Below are 19,564 nucleotides of genomic sequence, written 5' to 3'. Positions count from 1 at the left end.
CCTCTCAAAATTGCCGTGAACCTAAAACTACTCTAAAAAATAAATTTTAATCAATTTTTAAAAGATTACCTTCCCTAACTGCCGAGAAAAAAATGTTTAAATTGAGCATGTACATAAACTTGTAAAATACCGAAAGAAATACAGATTTGTGACAGTGTACTATATTCTCATGTTTCCTATTTTTTTATTTTCACTGTTATCAATTTAATTACATTTTTATTTGAACTTTTATGTATTAAGAACTAAACCTATTACTGCATTATATTATCCTTTTGAAGATCATGTTCACAAAGAGAATAACCAATATTTTAAATAAAATATCTCAATTATTAATAATTGCAGTTATTAACAAAGCTTTCTCAGAAAACATTAGGCAAAAGTTGTCTTAAGATACATTTCTTTTCTTCAATTTGTAAATTTTAAGTACTAATATCACAATAGCACAACAAAAAAACCACTGGCAAATATTATAAAATCCATATTTGTTTCTCATTAGCAAAGAAAAATTTCCTTCAAGTTCCATTTACTAGGAAACCTCAAATGATCCCTGAACAACTTTACAAAAGCAACATAAAATATATACCATTTCTAACACAATTTTATTTATAACTCTAAGAATGTTTTTAAAGACTTACTACTGTTAAATGTTTAGTGAAAGACCAGACACGTGTAGTAGAAATGATCATGTAAATCCATTGTTAATATTTAATGTTAACAAGATAACAAGATATAAAGTTAAAAGCAAAAGTATGATAAAAAACATTGCCCAAAAGCTGATGTCTTTGAAACAATAATATTCAGCTACATTTTGCACTCAGATTTTTTTTTTTTAAGATTTTATTTATTTAACAGAGAGACAGCAAGAGAGGAAAACACAAGCAGGGGTAGTGGGGGAGGGACAAGCAGGATTCCCACCGAGCAGGGAGCCCGATGGGGGCTTGACCCTAGGACTTTGCGATCACGACCTCGGCCGAAGGCTGATGCCCAACGCCTAAGCCACCCAGGGACCCCTGCACTCAGATTTTGATAAAGGATGCCACCTTTGTTCCTAGTCCTTATTTTATTTCCTGGCATTTCCTTATTGCTCATTAAAAGCCTTTTGGTTAAAAGCAGGGAAGAATGACATAATAGAGAAGGAGTTTATTTCTCACAAGGAGTAGATCACCACCGGTTTACTTGTATTTACTTCCAGAAAATACAAGATCTCCTTGAAGAGAAGTTCAGTAGCCCTCTTCCCTACAAGGATGCAAAGGGAAGGGCATATAATTTAAAAGGATGTGGAACAAAAATAATTGGACATCATCAGCACAAATGAACTGTAGATAGCCACCAAGAAGGTAAATATGACAACAGACACAAACAGTGAAAGAAAAGACTTACAGAAAAGAAAAATGCAGCAGACTAACTGTCCAAGAAAAAATGGTTGAAGTAGAACACAAAACTCTCAAGAAATCAAAATCAAGAAAACAAAAAAAGAAAAGAGTCAAAAACAGAAGACATAAAGGCAGAACTTAACAACTGATATACACACCTCTAGCGGACAGCCCTCCCAGCAGTATGTGTCACAATTTAGTTCATCAGTGATGAAGATACACTTCATACTGGTGTTTAATCATGTTTCATATACCTTCTCAAAAAATTCAGTTAGACTTTTTATGGTGGAAATACAAGGTTCTCAAAAACATTGTTTTAAAAGAGATAAAAATCCCCAAATAAACAACCATAAAGAAGAAAAAACATCTGAATTGTAACTAAGAGATGGAAAATTCAAGTGAATTCAAGACATATTGATAATTATTAAGGAGGGCAGAGATTGCATGGAGCACTGGGTGTTATATGCAAACAATAAATCATGGAACACTACATCAAAAATTAATGCTATACTATATGGTGACTAAAATAAGAAGAAGAAGAAGAAGAAGAAGAAGAAATTCCAACCACTATTTTAAGATTTCTAAGGAAGAATAAATAGAAGATTTCTAAAAAAGAATAAATAGAAGAAAACAATGTAAGTATTAAAGACCATTTTTAGCGGTAAAGAAAGACACTACTCTTCAGATTCAAAGAGCAAACGAGAATCCATTTTTAAAATTTAACTCAATTACTGGAAATTGAAATGAATTACAGAATTTGGAATCCCAGGGATTAAGAGAAAAAAATTACAATCTTTTATTTCTTGAAGAATTTTTTTAAAAAGATGCCCCATAAAGGAATAAAAATCAAATTCACAGGAAAATTCTCACTCACAACACCAAACACTATAAGGTCTCAGGATAGAATAACCTGTGTATCTTCATCACTGATGAACTCCCACATCCAGCCACTTAACCATTCAAGTCAACATAAAAAAATATACTTTAGACGTACAAAAACTCAAAAAGATTATTATCCATGAATTTATTTGAATGAATTACTGAAGACTATTCTCTAAAAGGTTAATAAATGAGATGGAAGACATGGAATACAAGAAAGATTTGTGAGTAGTGAAGACGACTTAGATTTAACTCTAAATAATTTTTAGGAAGTTCTTAAGCATGTAAGACCTTGGAAAGTTTACAAGCTCCTTTTTCGCTACCCTTTACCCTTTTATTCTATAACACACACAGAGAAGCCCATAGAGAAATGTGAGATTAATCAATTATTGTACAGAAATGCTCTGAGCCTGCACTCAGCCTGGAGGTGGCCCACTGCCTCCCTTGCACCCCTGTCCTAGCCAGCACCCTAGTCTTCTCCCAGCAGCATCCACTATCTGTCATTTACATTAATTTTTTGCCTTACTCTACAGTTTTACCACCTAAATATTCATTCCTAAACAAGAGAGCTTAGTTTTGCCTATTTTTGAACTTTATCTAAATGGAGCCATTCTGTACATAAACTTTTGTGTCTGATTTCTTTCATCAAACATTAAAGTTTGTGGAAAGACAAACATGATTATGAAGGCAAGAGAGCCTGGGTGCTATCAGTTCCCCCTAAGACTGCATCACTGGATGCAGCTCCCCTGGGCAGCTGACTCCTAATAAGATGTTTTCTGTGGGAGTAAGACCCTTTTATGCCTGCAACAACCCCAGGGCCATGTGCTGAATGAGGCCCATCCTCATTCCCTATTAAAAAAAAAGGGAGATGGAGAGGAGAAGGGAAATGAGGAAAATTGGAAGGGGAGATGAACCATGAGAGACTATGGACTCTGATAAACAATCTGAGGATTTTGAAGGGGCGGGAGGGTAGGGGGTTGGGGAGCCAGGTGGTGGGTATTATGGAGGGCACGTATGGCATGGAGCACTGGGTATGGTGCATAAACAATGAATTCTGTTATGCTGAAAAGAAATTAATTTAAAAAATAAATAAATAAAGTTCCTAAAAACGTACAGCACCGAGGAGCTCAACACCAAATATACCAGCTATGTCCATGCCAAGAACACCTCTACACGTGATGCCAAGAACCTGGGGAAACAAATATACCCAACAGCCACAGCCTAGAAGTTCTGGCCTACATTGTGGCACTTACTGTTCTGTCTCAGCTCTTCATGCACCAGTGGTGACTATATGGAACAAACACAGGTTTGGCTGGCTGGTAAACTATGAGGGTATCTTTGGGAATGATGTAAGTTCTGGAAAGGCCAGTGAATCTCCATCTGCACTGTCTTAAGCAGCTGGTTACCTCAAAATGACAAGGTCACTCATCTGAGCAAGAAGAGCTTATGAACATGGGTGGCCATGTTGTCTGTGGGCTACTAGATCCCGGGCGCAAGCCTCAAAATAGTAGATTCACCACCAAAGGGTATCTCAGACTTAGGAAGCTCCTCTTAAAAGAAGCAGCTCTTCCTTCCTCTTACAGTACAAGCAAGAGAGCTCAAGGAAGGATGGAAGGAAGAATGCATGGTCGGACAATGCATGCTGCTGCTAGGATATTTATCCATCCATCATCACGGTTACAACAGCAGCAGCTCTTCCTATGGAAGGAATGTAAGGAAGCCAATGGGCTGATAAGAAAGTCCAGACGAAACTTTAAAAAGTTGCAGGAACAAGCTGTGTCATGGCCCAAACTCCTCGGAAACCTGCAAGTGCCTGCTTGGAAGAGGGAAAGAACAGAGGGAAGCCAGTGGACTGATGCAAAGACCTGAACTGGACCTACCAGAGCTGAAAGATCGGGTGAAAGAAGGCATAACAAGTGTGTAACAACTATCAAAGCAATTGTTAGGAAGAAAAAACTAGATGTGGGATGATAAGATCCCCTGAGGAGTATTCCCTTAGAAAGATTAAAACTGGCCCTTCTCTATCCCATTGAACACTTCAACTACAATATCTTCCTGAGTTTAACCCATATGGGGCTTCAAGTGGCTGCTCTTTTGTCTCCCTTCACTGCACTGTAACTGCAGTTCCTTTGGCACCTGGCATTCATTCATTGCAAACACAGGTTATTGCAAGTAAAAGTATTGGGAAGAAAACTAAAATAAAACAAACCTAAGGACTCCTGGTCCTTCTGCCCTAGTGAGCTTCCTGGACATTCTTCTCATATTCCTCATTCCTCTCATTCATCTGTATTTGCTTGAATTTGGCAAGTGAATAGATGTTTTGCTTTGTTTAAATAAAGGATTTCTGGTCGAATACAAACTGAACTCCAACTTTATCTAAGATGATTCCAGAGCTAACTGTGGTTGTGGAATGGTGACCCTGGGCACCAGCAGAGTATGTTCTCCAAAAAGGACACAAAGTCTGGATCAGTCACAAAAAGGACAGACCCCAATTAGTGTGGCACGAATGAATCAATTCAACATTGAAAAGCAGGTGAGGGAGCACTGGAAATAAATAATCGTTCCTACCTTCTTATTATAAATCTGAAGAGAACAATTACTTCATGTCCCTTTTGGAAAGGCATTTTTTTGATAAGCCCCAGTGTCAGAGGGTAGACTGTGGAAAGATAAACCATATTTTCTGCTCGCTCAAAGCTCGCTAAGACCAGCAGCTTCTACATTTTCCAAAAGGAAAAAAAAAAAAAAAAAAGCTGCATGTGGTTTCAAATTCCTACAAGGACACCAGGTGCTCTCAGTAGTGCTATGCAATTACCTTGGCAATAGCATCATGATGCAATCTGCCTTTACAAGGCCACTCTCATAACCACACAGTGGTATGATACATACACTCAGTAAAGTCCTTAAAAAATTTGAGCAAGGGGTAAGATCTAGTCCTGAAGTACAACCGATAGCAAGTGCAGTACCGACCTGCGGCGGGGACTCCCCATGTGATTCCAAGACTGCATCCTGCCTTCCTGGTAGATGCACCACCACTGATAGGATTGATATTATTGCCAACAAATGTTTAATTTGAATCCAATCATGAGGAAAGAATTACATAAATCCAAATTGGGACAGTTAAAAAAACAAATGGTGTAGATTCTTCAAAAATATCAGTTGTGTAAGACATGGGAACTCTGCTAGATTAGAGGACACTAAAGGAGCACGACAAAGCAGTATGCGATCTTTGCAGCAATAAGCACTTTCGTGAAGTGTTAAACTCTCTGCAACGTACACTCAGAGTTGGGGAGAGCACAAATGTGGCAAAATGTGTGTGTGTGTGCCTATGTAGGATAAAATAATTAGTAGAATTCAAATGATGGTATAGTATAATTCTGGGGCTTATACCATTAATAGGTTTTAAAACAACAGTTTTTTGTTGCAACAAAAGCAAAAACTTTTTCCCAACTTTTAACTTCTTCAGATGTTTAATTCCTCCTTCCATCATAGAAAATTGATTTGTGTTGCCTTTACATGAAAAGCCACTCTAAATAAATACTTACGAGAGCAGGTGGCCGTTTGCCACTCCAGACACTGTCCGTATGGAAAAGAGATTATGTAGGCATTGGAGTCAACGCAGCGCCTCGTGCTACTGCACCACATACACTCCATGCCATTGCTGGTGCAGTTGGAGCAGGATGTCCGTAGAGAGCACGGCTTTTTGCACGGCCTTGCATTTTGATTCGGACTGACTGGAATAAATCAACAAATACAATTATTTTATTTGTTAACTATATTTTAGCACAGATATATGGGTTTCATTTGTTTTGAGGTTTGGGGAATGTTTCAAGTAAGCCAAGTGTGAAATAAAAATTATAGCAAAAACTACATAATACGATAAATGAAAATGAAGATTATCAAATTTAAATTTATCAAATTTGAAAATCATACTTCTTTTGAAAATTTTAGTCCTTTACAAAGTACATAAAGTTACATAATTTAAAAACTTATACATAGAGATGTAGCCCATAACCTAGTTTTCTGTCTTTGGCTAAGTACTACACACACACTCATTATTTACTTTCCCACTAAAATTTTTTCCATAAACATTCCATACCTTATCAAAACAAATGCTTATCAGTGAACATGTCTCTGATAAACAAACAATAAAAATAAAACAATACACTATAAAATCTTTACATGAAATAGAATATCATAACCTTTAGATAAATATATATACATATATATATTTTTTTTTAATTTATTTGACAGACAGAGATCACAGGTAGGCAGAGAGACAGGCAGAGAGAGAGAGAGGAGGAAACAGGTGCGGGGCTCGATCCCAGGACCCTGAGACCATGACCTGAGCCGAAAGCGGAGGCTTTAACCCACTGAGCCACCCAGGCGCCCCAGATAAATATTTTTTTAATGCTAGCAAGGATGTGAAGAAATTGGAACGCTTGTTCATTGCTGGTAGGGATGTAAAATGGTACAACTTCTACGGTAAACAGTAAGGCAATTCCTCAAAACATGAACATAAAATTGCCATATGATACAGCAATTCCTTCTTCTGCCTATATACCCAAAAGATACGAACCAGAACTGGAAAAGATATCTGTAAACCCATGTTCATAGCATCATTATTCACAACAGCCAATAAGTAAAAGCAACTCAGGTGTACACTGATGGATGAATGGATAAACAAAATGTTGGATGTACATACAATGGATAATTATTCATGTTAAAAATGGAAGGATATTCTAACATATGTTACAATATGAATGAACCTTGAAGACATTATGTTAAGGGAAATAAGCCAGGCATAAAAGTTCATGCACTTTATGATTCCATCTATATGAGGTAAATAAATTAGTCAAACTCATAGACACAGAAAGTAGAAGGTGCTTGTCAGGGGCTGGGGGAGGGAGGTCTGGAGAGTTATTGTTTAATGAGTATAGAGTTTGGGAAGATGAGGAAGTTCTGGAGATACATGCTGTTGATTAATGCACAATAATGTCGATGCATGCAATAACACTGAACTCTGCATTTAAAAATGGTTAAAATGGTAAATTTTATATTATGTATATTTTTTTAAAAGTGTTTAAAAAGAGAAAATAATTCAATATTCCTTTATCACTTAATGAAAATCCATTTCAAGACACACATGTGATTTCACTCATATGTGGAATTTAGGAAACAAAACAAATGAGTTAAGAGAAAAAAGAGAGAGACAAATGAAAAAACAGACGTTCAACTATAGAGAACAAAGTGATGCTGACAAGGGAGGAGGGTGGCAGAGGTGGGGGGAGGTGGGTGGTTGAAATGGATGATAGGGAGTAAGGAGGGCACATGTCCTGCACACCAGAAACTAATATTATACTATATGTTAACTAACTGAAATTAAAATAAAAACTTAAAAAAAACAATGTATATGTCTAATATTTTATACTGGCTAATAAAACAAAATAAAAAATTACCACACAATTAGTACAGGTTTGGGGTTTGAATGTCATGGCCAATATAAAAAATAATAAAAGTCAATCACCATAAAATGACATATTAGGAAAAAAAATAACAGAAATGTTTCTTCTTACTTGCCAAATGAAAGAGAGCTATAAGATGAAAATGATTCAAAATTAGTTGTTAATCTTAAAAACAAATCTTCCTTCTAAACACTGTAATTATAAAAGTAAAAGTTGTTAACAAAATTAAGAATGGACTCAATCAAAAAATAAAGATTGCATAAAACCATAAAATTTGGGTATTTTCACAAGTTAACACTGAGGTCACTAATAGTAAGTGGGGAATGTAGTTAAAGATAAAATTTACCAAAATTATCAGGGAATCAACATCATAAAAAGATGGTGAAATTTACCTTAGGCACATAGACTACTGCAAGTGGAAAGGCGTGGTAATTAAAGAAATACTAGTTTACTGCTTACCAACAGGTTTTTCACAGACCAGGCCATCTGCCATTGATGTACAAGGATTCGCTTTCAGGCCTGCCACTGCAGCCTTTTCCAGATATGCACAGAACCCAGAATCATTAGGTTCACCAGGAAGCCACTGCAGCGTCGTGTTTGTAAAAGGAGACATGTCTTCCCATCCCCAGTAGGATATATTGATCTTGCGCAAGCCTACCCATGGTGATACTTTCTGTAAACAATAGCAAAAGGAGTATTAAAGAAAGTTAGATATAAAAAGTCATATTCCACGGGCACCTGGGTGATTCAGTGGGGTAAAGCCTCTGCCTTCGGCTCAGGTAATGGTCCCAGGGTCCTGGGATCAAGCCTTGCATCGGGCTCCCTGCTCAGCAAGGAGCCTGTTTCCTCCTCTCTCTCTCTCTCTCTCTGCCTGCCTCTCTGCCTACTTGTAATCTGTCAAACAAATAAATAAAAAATTTTTTTAAAAAAAGTCATATTCCTTAGCAAATACCTCATTATCATTAAAAATTACATTTAAGGGAAGCCTCGGTGGCTCAGTTGGTTAAGTAACTGCCTTCAGCTCAGGTCATGATCCTGGAGTCCCAGGATCAAGTCCCACATCAGGCTCCCTGCTCAGCAGGGAGTCTGCTTCTCCCGCTGACCTCTCTCCTCTCATGCTCTCTCTCTCTCATTCTCTGTCTCTCAAATAAATAAATAAAATCTTTAAAAAAACAAACAAAAAATAATTTAAAAAATAAAAATTACATTTAAAAATATATAGAACTGCCTTTCTAATGACTTCCTGTACCAAGGATAATTAACAATGCCAGCATATTTTAGAGATGATATAGAAAAGAACACTATTTTTCAAAAATAGATCTTGCACTCATGCTACATAACTGGGGCCAGTTGTTTAGCCCTTGTGAACCTCAGTTGCCTCTTCTACAAAATGAGGTTATAAATGTCTGATATAAATACCTACCTTACGAAACAAGATCACTAAAAAATTAACATATTGCTGCTGCTGCTCTGCTACTGCTCTACTTTAACAATTTAATCAGTTCTGGAGGTAAGAATCGACAGCTAAGTTGCCATTACACGCACTGTGAGAGAACAGGAAACAAAATCAACAAACTGTATACAGAGTTGAGTGAAAACTTAACATGTTCACATAAGGACTAAGAAGAAAAACTGCCTCTGTCCTAGTTCAGACTTCTACTGGTACCTCAGGACTTTTACTCAATTTTAGATGAAGTTATGTCATCTACTTTCATTATGAAAGAGATCAAGAAAATTGATAAAATCTGACTTCTTTGCCTAAAATTTAATAGATTGCCAAATGCCACAAAACGAAATACTCCTAATGCTCTCATTAATATTCCAAAAGGGGTTTAAAAAGAAATTCATTCTGTATACACAGATTTATTTTAATCATGAATCAATTTTAAAATGTGTTTATTAAAATATATTTTTAAAATGATATATTTTTGCTACTCTATAAAATATATTAGATTATAAACAACTCTTTTTATTTTCTTGTTTCTGAATTATGTGGGGTTTCATAAATTTTTTTTATTTTTGTCTCACTTTCTTGGGATATAATTGAAAAATTTAAAAATATAGATCTAAAACACATACAATTTGATGTTTTGGTACATGCAGTCAACATGAAATGATTACCACAATCAAGCTAATTAACATTTCCATCACCTCACAGAGTTACCTTTATATTTGTGGTGAGAACATTTAACACCTAGTATCTTCAATTCCAAGTATACAATACAGTATTATTAACTAGTAACCATGCTGTACATTATATGTCCAGAGCATATTTATCCTGTATAAATGAAACTCTGTACCTTTTGACCTATATCTCTACATTTCCCTCATACCCTGTCCCTGGCAACCACCATTCTATTAACTGCTTTTATGAGTTTGACTTTTTTAGATTTCACATATAAATACAATCAAGCAGTATTTATCTTTCTGTATCTAGCTTATTTCACCTAGTGTAATGTCCTCCAGGTTTATACATGTTGTAGCAAATGGCAAGATGTCCTGCTTTTGTAAGGCTATATAATATGCCATTATCTATCTATCTCACATACCTCACTCACACACACACACACACACACACACACACACACACACAATATCACATATCACATTTAATTTTCTTTATCCATTTACCCATCAATGAACACAGGCTGTTTCCATACCTTGGCTATTGTGAATAATGCTGCAATGAACATGGGAATGCAGATGCCTCACTGATATCCTCACTGATATGAATGCATTCCCTCTGAATATATACCCAGACATGGGATTGCTGGATCACATGGCAGTTCCATTTTTAATTTTTTGAGGAACATCCATACTGTTTTCCAAACTGACTTTACCAATTTGTATTCCCACCAACAGCATACAAGGGTTCATTTTCTCCAGATCTTTGCCAACTTGTTATCTTGTTTTTTGTTAAGAATCATTCTAACAGGGTCACTTTGATTTTGAATTGTATTTCCCTGATGATTAGTGATACCCAGCTTTTATCATATACCTGTTGGTGATCTGTATATTCTGTTTAGAAAAATGGCTATTCGTATCCTTTGTCCATCTCTTCACTGAGTTCTTTTTCTTTGCTATTGAGTTATTTGCCTTCTTATATATTGTGGACTTTAACTCCTTATCAAATGTATGATTTACAAACATTTTCTCCCAATCCACAGGTTGTCCCTTTCCTGTGCTGACTGCTTCCTTTGCTGTGAAGACACTGATTAGTTTGATGCAATGCCATTTGTCTATTTTTGCTCATTGCCTATACTCTTGGGGTCATTTCTAAAAAATCATTGCCCTGACTAATGTCAAGAAGCCTATTCTCCAAGTTTTGTTCTAGAATTTTTACAGTTTCAAGGCTTCCATTCGTGTCTTTAATCCATTTTCAGACTTTTTTATATGGTGTGAGACAAGGGTCCACGTTCATTCTTCTGCACGAGGATATCCAGTTTTCCCAGCATCATTTATTGAATTGTCCTTTCCCCATTTTATGTTCTTGGTACCTCTGTTGAAGATCAGTTGATCATAAATGCATGAATTTGTTTCTGGGCTCTCTGTTATAATGTGTCCTGGTGAAGGTTCTCTTTATGTTTTTAATCTATTTGGGGTCTCATGGATCTGGATATTCACTTGGGGAGTTTCAGATTTGAGAAGTTTCCTGTTATTATTTCTTTAAAGGAAATTGCTGCCTCTTTTGTCTTTCTCTATGACTTCTGGCACTCCCAAAAACCATGTATGGATGCATTTGATGGTCTGTCATAGGTCCCAGAGGCTTTCTTCATGTTTCTATCCATTCTTTTTTTTTCTTTTTCTACCTCTGACTAGATGATTTCAAATGACTTGACTTTGGGCTCAATGATTCTTTTCTTCTGACTGACAGTGTCTGCTATTGAAGTGCTATATGATTTTTTTATTTCAATCACTGTGTTCTTTAGCTCTATAATTCCTGTTTGTTTCTTTGTTATGATTTCCATGTCTTTGTTAAACTTCTCATTTTGTTCACAAATCATTTTCTTAATATAATTTAGTTGTCTATCTTTATTTCTTTTAGCTCACTAAGCTTCTTTTAGATGATTATTTTGAATTGTCAGTTTTTAGTTCTCCATTATTTAGGGTCAGTTACTGGTACTTTATTCTGTTGCTATGGTAGTGTCATATTTCCCTGATTTTTTGTGATCCCTATTGCCTTGCATCAGTGTTTCATCTGAAGAAGTAACTATTTCTTTTAATCTTTATAGACAGACGTCAGTAAGGAAAGCCCTTCATCATTCAGCCTATCCAGAAATTCCAGCAATTCTAGAGGGCCATAAAGTAGAATCCATAGGCAGGTTTACTGCTGGATTATTCAGCTAGGCTAGCCTGGTGGCTAGGTCAGTGGGTAATCAGGTCTAGAGTCTGGGTCTACAGGGGGCTGCCTGGTACCTGGATTCAGAGGGGCAAGCCTGGGACCATTGCCATAGGTCTGGAGTTTGTGTCCACATGAGTAGGCCAATGCCTGGGTTCATGGAAGTGGGCCTAGAATCTGTGTCTGTAGATACAGGCCTGGATACTGGGTGCAAGGGGGCCACCTGGTACAAGGGTCCATTGAAGTAGTCATGGGAACTAGGTTTATGAGAGTACACCTAGAACCACGGTCCATGGTGGCAGGCCTGTAGCTGGGTCCAAAAGGGCCAATCTGGAGCTTAAATCTCTTGGGACAGACTGAAGGAAACATGGAGGTTACCTGGCATCGGGATAATTTTCAATTCTGAATCCATGGATGCCAGCTTAGTCCTGGGATGAGCCTGGCACCTGGACTCATGGGTATGGACCTGGTTCTGAGTCTATAGAGGCTAGCCTGGTGTCAGGGTCTCCTAGGTTAAGGCTAGTGGCCAAATCCATGGAAGCAGGCCAGATTCTGAGTAACAAAAGATGGGCTTGGTACCTGGAAACACAGGGGCAAGCCTGAAGGTTGGGTATACAGGGAAGGGTCTGAAGCTTGAATTTCCAGGGGTGAGCCTGGTCTTGGGTCACAAGTACTAGAGTACTAGTACTTGTACTAGTACTAGTACTAGTACTTGGTCTTGGGCCAAGTACTAGAGTATACTGGGCAGGTCCTGAACTTTTGGTCTTCTGGAGCCTAGGGCCACAGGAAGCCTGCCTGTACTATGAGGCCATGGGATCAGTCTGGAGCATGCCTGGTACCTGGGTCAGTAGGAACCAATCAGGCATCAGGCTTCACTAGAGAAAACCTGAAGCTGGTTCAGCAGCAAAGTCAGGTGCTCACTTTACTTTTCTTCCCCTTTGTAGAAGGTATCTCTCACCATGCTTCACTACCCTGGAAAGGCTTGGGGGCGGGATGATGCAGGTATTATAAAAGTATCCTTTCTTATTTCTGCACTTTTCCCAACTGTTATAATCTCTCACTGAGATTACCTAGCTCTTGCAAAGGTATTTTTGTATATGAATGGTTGTTCAAACCAATGTTTCTGTGAGGGAACAAAAGCTGGAATGTAGCTTTGCTCACCACTATACCACCAATGCAGGACAAAACCTTGAAATTTCCATTCTGTCATCTTGCTGACATTATTCCTAAACACTTCTACCTTAATGCACATAATATATTTATTTTTTCAGTTATTAAGTTAATAATATTATAATGTGAGGTGACTTCAAAACTCATGTCGCCTTTTTACATTGTGGACCGTCAGGATAGAGAAAAATATGTCTCTCTATTTGAATGTTTAACATACAGAAATAAGATAGATAATATCCAGTGTTTATTCTAAATATGTTATACAAATGGTCCTATAGAGCTTCTAAAGACAGCTATAGACCTAGAAATTTGCAAGGTGTATAAATACAATAAATTTCATAGTTAACACTCAACAAATATGTCCTAGCTACAATTAAAATATCCTATGAACATTCATTATGACATTATCACTTAGTAGAATGCTATACAGATAGTAGGTAGTCAATAAATTTTGTGAACCAAAGTACATTAGAACAGATATGGTTACTTTCTACCATCCAATTCCTGAGATAGAGATAGTACTTAATAAATGTTTCTAATTATAAAAATACACATGCTGTTTTTTCTTATAATCACCATTTATTTCATATATTATTCTGAAAGATATTTTGATAACAAAAAAACTGTAACATTTTTATAGTTCTTGATAATAACAGCAGGAGTCAATCCAACACAGATATTTCAGATTAATGACTGTGCTTCACATTACAGTGACTCTGCCTACATTTCCAACTATCTATAGTAAAGACAAGTCATTTAAAATGAAATATTATTCCCTAACTCATCATGGTAAGGATCTGCGAGGAAGAGGAGAGAAACAGAAAAATGAAGCCATTGATAAAACATTTAAAGTAACTATTACCCAGTAAATGAACTGGACAGGGAGTTGAAAATCAAAGACAAATTACTATATTATGAAAATTTACTGCAGCACACCATAAATCATTACAACATTTCATTAGCCATTTCCGATAAGTAAATGATTATTTGACGCAGAATATCTTTTTAAATTGCCTGAATTTGTCCGTCTTTATTTGCCAAGGAAGTGTTATCTTAAGTGTATATAACTGGAATGACTCAGGATATAATTCATTTTACATAAAGGTATGCTTAATGGAATGTCACCTTGCAGAGGCTTCCACCTTTGAAATTTTGCTACAGCTCAGCTTTCTAATGAAACAAAATATTTTCCTTTCCTAGCACATGCTAGACCACAAACTCTCAAATCTAAGTTCCTTACACATCCAAAATAACTGTTAGTCTGATGTTTATGATCTATAAAAACAAGCAAGAAAAAATGAGGAACTAACACAAGAAACCTTGAAATATGCAACTTCTAAAATAGTACATTTCATATAAACCAATTAATAACAAAATCAAATAAACATATCAACAATAATATAATAATAGTACAGGACCTTAATACCCCCCTCATTGAAATGGACAGATCATTTGAGCAAAAGATCAAGAAGGAAATAAAGGCCTTAAATGACACACTGGACCAGATGGACATCACAGATATATTCAGAACATTCCATCCCAAAGCATCAGAATACACATTCTTCTTTAGTGCACACAGAACAGTCTCCAGAATAGATCACAATCTGGGCCACAAATCAGGTCTCACCCGGTATCAAAAGATTGGAATGATTCCCTGCATATTTTCAGACCACAATGCTCTGAAGCTAGATCTCAATCACAAGAGGAAAGTTGGAAAGAACCCAAATACATGGAGGCTAAAGAGCATCCTACTGAAGAATGAATGTGTCAACTAGGAAATTAAAGAAGAATTTAAAAAATTCATGGAAATAAATGAAAATGAAAACACAACTGTTCAAAATCTATGGGATGCAGCAAAGGCGGTCCTGAGAGAAAACCTTATCACAATACAAGCTTTTCTCAAGAAACAAGAAAGGTCTCAAGTACACAACCTAACACTACACCTAAAAGAGCTGGAGAAAGAACAGCAAAGAAAGCCTAAACCCAACAGGAGAAGAGAAACAAGAAAGATCAAGAGCAGCAATCAAAAAATTGAAACCAAAAAAGCAATAGAAAAAAATCAACAAAACTAAGAGATGATTCTTTGAAATTAATAAAATTGATAAACCCCTGGCCAAACTTGTCAAAAAGAAAAGAGAAAAGAGCAAGGACCTGAATAAAGAAAATCATGAATGAAAGAAAAAAGATGACAACCAACACCAAAAAAACACAATTATAATAACATATTATGAACAACTATGATAAAAATGGATGCATTCCTAGAGACATATGAACTACCAAAACTGAACCAGGAAGAAAAAGAAAACCTGAACAGACCCATAACCAGTAAGGAGATTGAAACAGTCATAAAAAATCTCCCAACAAACAAGAGCCCAAGGCTAGACTGTTTCCCAGGGGAATTCTACCAAACATTTAAGAAGAATTAATACCTATTCTCCTGAAACTGTTCCAAAAAATAGAAATGGAAGGAAAACTTCCAAACTCATTTTATGAGGCCAGCATTACCTTGATTCCAAAACCAGACAAAGGTCCCATCAAAAAGGGGAATTACAGACCAATATCCTTAATGAACACATGTGCGAAAATTCTCACCAAAATACTAGCCAATAGGATCCAATAGTACCTTAAAAGGATTATTCACCATGACCAAGTGGGATTTATTCCTGGGCTGCAAGGTTGGTTCAACATCCGCAAATCAATCAGTATGATACAATACATTAATAAAAGAAAGAACAAGAACCACATGATACTCTCAAGAGATGCCAAAAAGGCATTTGACAAAGTACAGCATCCTTTCTTAATCAAAACTCCTCAAAGTGTAGGCATAGAGGGTACATACCTCAATATTATAAAAGCCATCTATGGGGCGCCTGGGTGGTTCAGTGGATTAAAGCCTCTGCCTTCGGCTCAGGTCATGATCCCAGGGTCCTGGGATCAAGCCCCACATCAGGCTCCCTGCTAAGCAGGAAGCCTGCTTCCCTTCCTCTCTCTCTGCCAGCCTCTTGGCCTACTTGTGATCTCTGTCTGTCAAATAAATAAATAAAATCTTAAAAAAAAAAAAAGCCATCTATGAAAAACCCACAGTGAATATCACTCTAAATGGAGAAAAACTGAGAGCTTTTCCCCTAAGGTCAGGAACATGGAAGGGATGTCCACTATCACCACTATTATTCAACATAGCACTAGAAGTCCTACCCTCAGCAGTTACACAACAAAAAGAAATAAAAGGCATCTGAATTGACAAGGAGGAGGCAAACTCTCACTCTCTGCAGACGATATGATACTTTATGTGGTTAACCCAAAAGACTCCACTCCAAAACTGCTAGAACTCATACAGGAATTCAGTAAAGTGTCAGTATATAAAATCAATGCACAGAAATCAGTTGTATTTCTTTACACCAACAACAAGACAGAAGAAAGAGAAATTAAGGAGTCAATCCCATTTAGCATTGCACCCCAAACCATGAGATACCTAGGAATAAACCTAACCAAAGAGGCAAAGAATCTGTACTCAGAAAACTATAAAGTACTCATGAGAGAAATGGAGGAAAGCACAAAGAAATGGAAAAACTATCCATATTCACAGTTTGGAAGAACAAATATTGTGAAAATGTCTATGCTACCTAAAGCAATCTACACGTTTAGTGCAATTCCTATCAAAATCCCATCTATTTTTTTCAAAGAAATGGAACAAATAATCCTAAAATTTATATGGAACCAGAAAAGACCCCAAGTAGCCAGAGGAATGTTGAAAAAGAAAGCCAAAGTTGGTGGCATCACAATTCCAGACTTCAAGCTCTATTACAAAGCTGTCATCATCAAGACAGTATGGTACTGGCACAAAAACAGACACATAGAACAATGGAACAGAATAGAGAGCCCAAATATAGACTCTCAACTCTATGGGCAACTAATTTTTGACAAAGCAGGAAAGAATGTCCAATGGAATAAAGACAGTCTCTTCAACAAACGGTGTTGGGAAAATTAGACAGTCACATGCAGAAAAATGAAACTGAACCATTTCCTTACACCACACATGAAAATAGACTCAAAATGGATGAAGGACCTCAATGTGAGAAAGGAATCCAGGGGTGCCTGGGTGGCTCAGTGGGTTAAACCTCTGCCTTCGGCTCAGGTCAAGATCTCAGGATCCTGGAGCCCCGCATTAGGCTCTCTGCTCAGCAGGGAGCCTGCTTCCCTTCCCCTCTTTCTCTCTCTGCCTGCCTCTCTGCCTACTTGTGATCTCTCTCTCTCTGTGTCAAATAAATAAATAAAATCATTAAAAAACAAAAAAAGAAAGAAATTTTAAAAAAGAAAGAAAGGAATCCATCAAAATCCTTGAAGAGACCACAGGCAGCAACCTCTTTGACAACAGCCACAGCAACTTCTTCCTAGGAACATTTCCAAAGGCAAGGGAAGCAAGGGCAAAAATGAACATCGGGACTTCATCAAGATCAAAAGCTTTTTCCACAGCAAAGGAAACAGTTAACAAAACCAAAAGACAACTGACAGAATGGGAGAAGATATTTGCAAACGACATATCAGATAAAGGGCTAGTATCCAAAATCTATAAACTTATCAAACTCAACACCCAAAGAACAAATAATCAAATCAAGAAATGGGCAGAGGACATGAACAGACATTTCTGCAAAGACGACATCCAGATGGCTAAGAGACACATGAAAAAGTTCTTTCTATCACTCTGCATGAGGGAAACACAAATCAAAACCACAATGAGATAGCACCTCACGCCAGTCAGAATGGCTAAAAATTAACAAGTCAGGAAATGACAGACCTGGCGAGGATGCGGAGAAAGGGGAACCCTCCTACACTGTTGGTGGGAATGCAAGCTGGTGCAGCCACTCTGGAAAACAGCAGGGAGGTTCCTCAAAAAGTTGAAAATAGAACTACCCTATGACCCAGCAACTGCACTACTGGGTATTTATCCTAAAGATACAAATACAATGAACCGAAGAGGCACGTGCACCCAAATGTTTATAGCAGCAATGTCCACAATAGCCAAACTATGGAAAGAACCTAGATGTCCATCAACAGATGAATGACTAAAGATGTGGTATACGTATACAATGGAATACTATGCAGCCATCAAAAGAAATGAAATCTTGACATTTGCAACAACGTGAATGGAACTACAGGGTATTATGCTTAGCGAAATAAATCAATCGGAGAAAGACAACTATCATATGATCTTCCTGATATGAGGAAGTGGAGCTGCAACATTGGGGGTTTGGGGGGTAGGAAAATAATAAATGAAACACAATGGGATCAGGAGAGAGACACACCATAAGAGACTCTTAAACTCACAAAACAAACTGAGGGTTGCCAGGGGTTCAGGGGTAGGGACAGGGTAGTTGCGTTATGGACATTGGGGAGGGTATGTGCTATGCTGTGAAGTGTGTAATCCTGGCGATTCACAGACCTGTACCCCTGGGGCTAATAATACATTATATGTTAATAAAAAACAAAACAAAACAAACAGATGTTTCTATTGCCTCCCTGCAAATATCTTCACCTGCTGGCCAACTCAATGTCCTACAGAAGTTAGCTAGGGCATACTCTAAGAAACTCCTTAAGTCCACATTATTAAGATTTCCTTCTATATTCCATGTCCATTTATTACTTTTATTTCTTACTTATTACATTTATTATACATTATTACTGCAATTATCACACTACAGTATAATTGTGTTTGTCTTCCTCACCATTAATCTCTTTGAAAATAGTGATTGTCTTTTTTTTTAATTTTTTTTATTTAATTTCTTTTCAGTGTAACAGAATTCACTGTTTATGCACCATGCCCAGTGCTCCATGCAATACGTGCCCTCCATAATACCCACCAACTGGCTCCCCCACCCTCCCACCCCTGCCCCTTCAAAACCCTCAGATTGTTTTTCAGAGTGCATAGTCTCTCATGGCTCATCTCCCCCTCCAATTTCCCTCAACTCCCTTCTCCTCTCCATCTCCCCATGAGTGACTGTCTTTTGATCCTTATTCTCAGCAAGAAGTACATTCCCAAGTACACTGAAGGTGCCCAAAAAATGTTTACTAACTGAATGAATACTGGCTCATTCTTCACAGAAAAATAGTTACAGTTCACAAAAAAATGACTTCACAGATTAGTTTTTCACATGAATTTAATTATAATAGTTTTTCTTTATTCTATTAATATCAGGCATATAATAAATATTTGAGAGTCAACAAGTATATTGTGATAACCACTTCAAAACTTTTAATATATTTTTTTAAGATTTTATTTATTTATTTGACAGACAGAGATCGTAAGTAGGCAGAGAGAGAGGAAAGGAGGCAGGTTCCCTGCT

At 37.0% G+C, this 19,564-nt stretch overlaps 1 protein-coding gene across 1 annotated transcript in view; it reads right to left on the bottom strand.

The window, feature by feature from the left end:
- ATRNL1 (attractin like 1) overlaps positions 1-19,564 on the bottom strand; it is a 796,208-nt gene that overhangs the window by 613,272 nt on the left and 163,372 nt on the right. The window contains exons 16-17 of the mRNA XM_032313798.1: positions 8,174-8,387; positions 5,795-5,983 (exon numbers count right to left, since the gene is read on the bottom strand). Of these exons, the coding sequence (XP_032169689.1) occupies positions 5,795-5,983; positions 8,174-8,387 (403 nt within the window). The remainder of the gene's footprint in view (positions 1-5,794; positions 5,984-8,173; positions 8,388-19,564) is intronic.

The sequence above is a fragment of the Mustela erminea genome, chromosome 14, assembly GCF_009829155.1.
Source record: "Mustela erminea isolate mMusErm1 chromosome 14, mMusErm1.Pri, whole genome shotgun sequence".
NCBI classification, from domain to species: domain Eukaryota; kingdom Metazoa; phylum Chordata; class Mammalia; order Carnivora; family Mustelidae; genus Mustela; species Mustela erminea.
The sequence above is the reverse complement of the archived record's forward strand: the minus strand, read 5'-3'. Positions and strand labels throughout refer to the sequence as shown.